Source organism: Echinops telfairi, unplaced genomic scaffold, assembly GCF_000313985.2.
Source record: "Echinops telfairi isolate 266 unplaced genomic scaffold, ASM31398v2 ScPeMD7_1;HRSCAF=3_0, whole genome shotgun sequence".
In the NCBI taxonomy this organism is placed as follows: domain Eukaryota; kingdom Metazoa; phylum Chordata; class Mammalia; order Afrosoricida; family Tenrecidae; genus Echinops; species Echinops telfairi.
This window is the reverse complement of record NW_022103896.1, coordinates 79,508,332-79,509,947: the sequence shown is the minus strand read 5'-3', so window position 1 is coordinate 79,509,947 and position 1,616 is coordinate 79,508,332. Positions and strand designations below refer to the sequence as shown.

The following is a 1,616-nucleotide window of genomic DNA, read 5'->3' as shown; positions in this document are numbered from 1 at the left end:
AGTTTCTTATTTCTTAAATGATTCAACTGTTTCCTTTGATCAGCAAAGAACATCCGAATCATTTTTACAAGCACTTTGAAGTTTTTCCTTGGAAGGATTTTCCCAAATCTATTTGTTCTGAAAGTTGGACTAATTTAAATAATTACAAAGGGAATGTTATGATGGTGATGTTTGAAATGATGAGAGTTTATTATAAAAGGGATGCTAATACCCTGCAAAAGGTGGAAAGCAGCCATGACCCCAGCATCACCACGGAGGAGTCGCGAGTGTAAACTGTACAGTACAGATCCCGCTTCTCCAGCCCACACTTCTCCAGTCCCTGTGCTCACCTGGTGCCTGCGGCAGGTAAACAGCTGGAGCTGAGAGCAGAGGGAGTCTCCACAGCCTGTTACTACCCACGCAGGGTCTTGCTCCTGCAGTGTGTGCCAGCCGCCCTGCCCTATTGCTTACGGTTTTGTGTACAGGAGAAATTGTGGGGTTGTGAGACATGTTATAATTCCTTCTGACATGTACCTTTGTAGATGGAAGGAGCTCCTTTAATTGGCTGACTGGAAGCAGCATTGACCCGTTGGCAGATTACCTGGTCTCACCGACATCCGATTCCCTATCTTCCTCCTTGTTGTTTGTCCACAAGAGGAGGGAAAAAACACCAAGAGCATCCTTGAAGCCAGTGGGACCTAATTTTGGCAAAAAGAGACTGGCCCTTCCAGGAGATGAGGTGGATAACAAAGTTAAAGGTAAAGAACGGTTACTGGAAGCATTTTCAATAACCTAACCTTTAAACTAGTGTAGACTGTCTTCTTCAATTTTCTGACTCTCCATATTTTCATGTAACCAGTGAGTATGTCTCTTAAAATTGAATTCAGTAGATGTACACTAAGTGTTTACCATGTTGAAAGCAGACTTTTAGGTGCTCCAGAAAACCTTTAGGATATATTAAACTCCATTTAGAGACTGCACAGAACATTGGGGTAGGTGTATGTCAAAGAAAATGGTAGTGGAAGTGGCTTGTACTGTTGCCTTTAAAGAACAAATTAATTTTTTCGCAGGTTGGAGACAAGAAATTCTCAAATCAAGGTCTTGACTATATAAATTCCTTCTGTAAGCCTCTCCTGGTTTTTGGTGTCTAGTAGCAGTGCTTGACTTCTCTTTGTTTATAGAAACATGTTACAGTCTAATGGTGTCAGACTTGTCCACACGCCAAGGAGGAAGAAAGAATCACCATTACCTCAAAACGACGCCTCTGCGGTGGGGTCTGACATACCTTCACTCTTCGGTTTCTGTTTTTTGGTCAGTTATGACACCAGCTGTCCTGCCCGTGACACACCGCTGTTTTCACGAGGTCATGGCCGTGGCCACACACACTCACGTACCACACTCAACGATGTGTGCTGTATGAGGAAAGTAGCGGGATTCAACTTGAGAGAGAGGATGCAATTTGTCAATCGGGACATCTGCCAGCCAAACCGTTTCTCAGCTTCCCTCTTGCCTGTGTCCACAGTCAGTCCTCTTGACCGTGCCTGCTGCTGGGCCTCATTTACAATTGTGCCCACTGCCAAGCCTCACTCTAGGCCTCTGCCGTGCTCAGACAAGTGTTACAGCTCTTTAGCTTCATC

The 1,616-nt window shown here is 44.6% G+C and overlaps 1 protein-coding gene across 1 annotated transcript in view; it reads left to right on the top strand.

Moving 5' to 3' along the window:
• Positions 1–1,616, top strand: part of PRKDC (protein kinase, DNA-activated, catalytic subunit) — a 217,273-nt gene that overhangs the window by 130,403 nt on the left and 85,254 nt on the right. Inside the window, exon 56 of the mRNA XM_045291676.1 lies at positions 522–737. Within this exon, the coding sequence (XP_045147611.1) occupies positions 522–737 (216 nt within the window). The remainder of the gene's footprint in view (positions 1–521; positions 738–1,616) is intronic.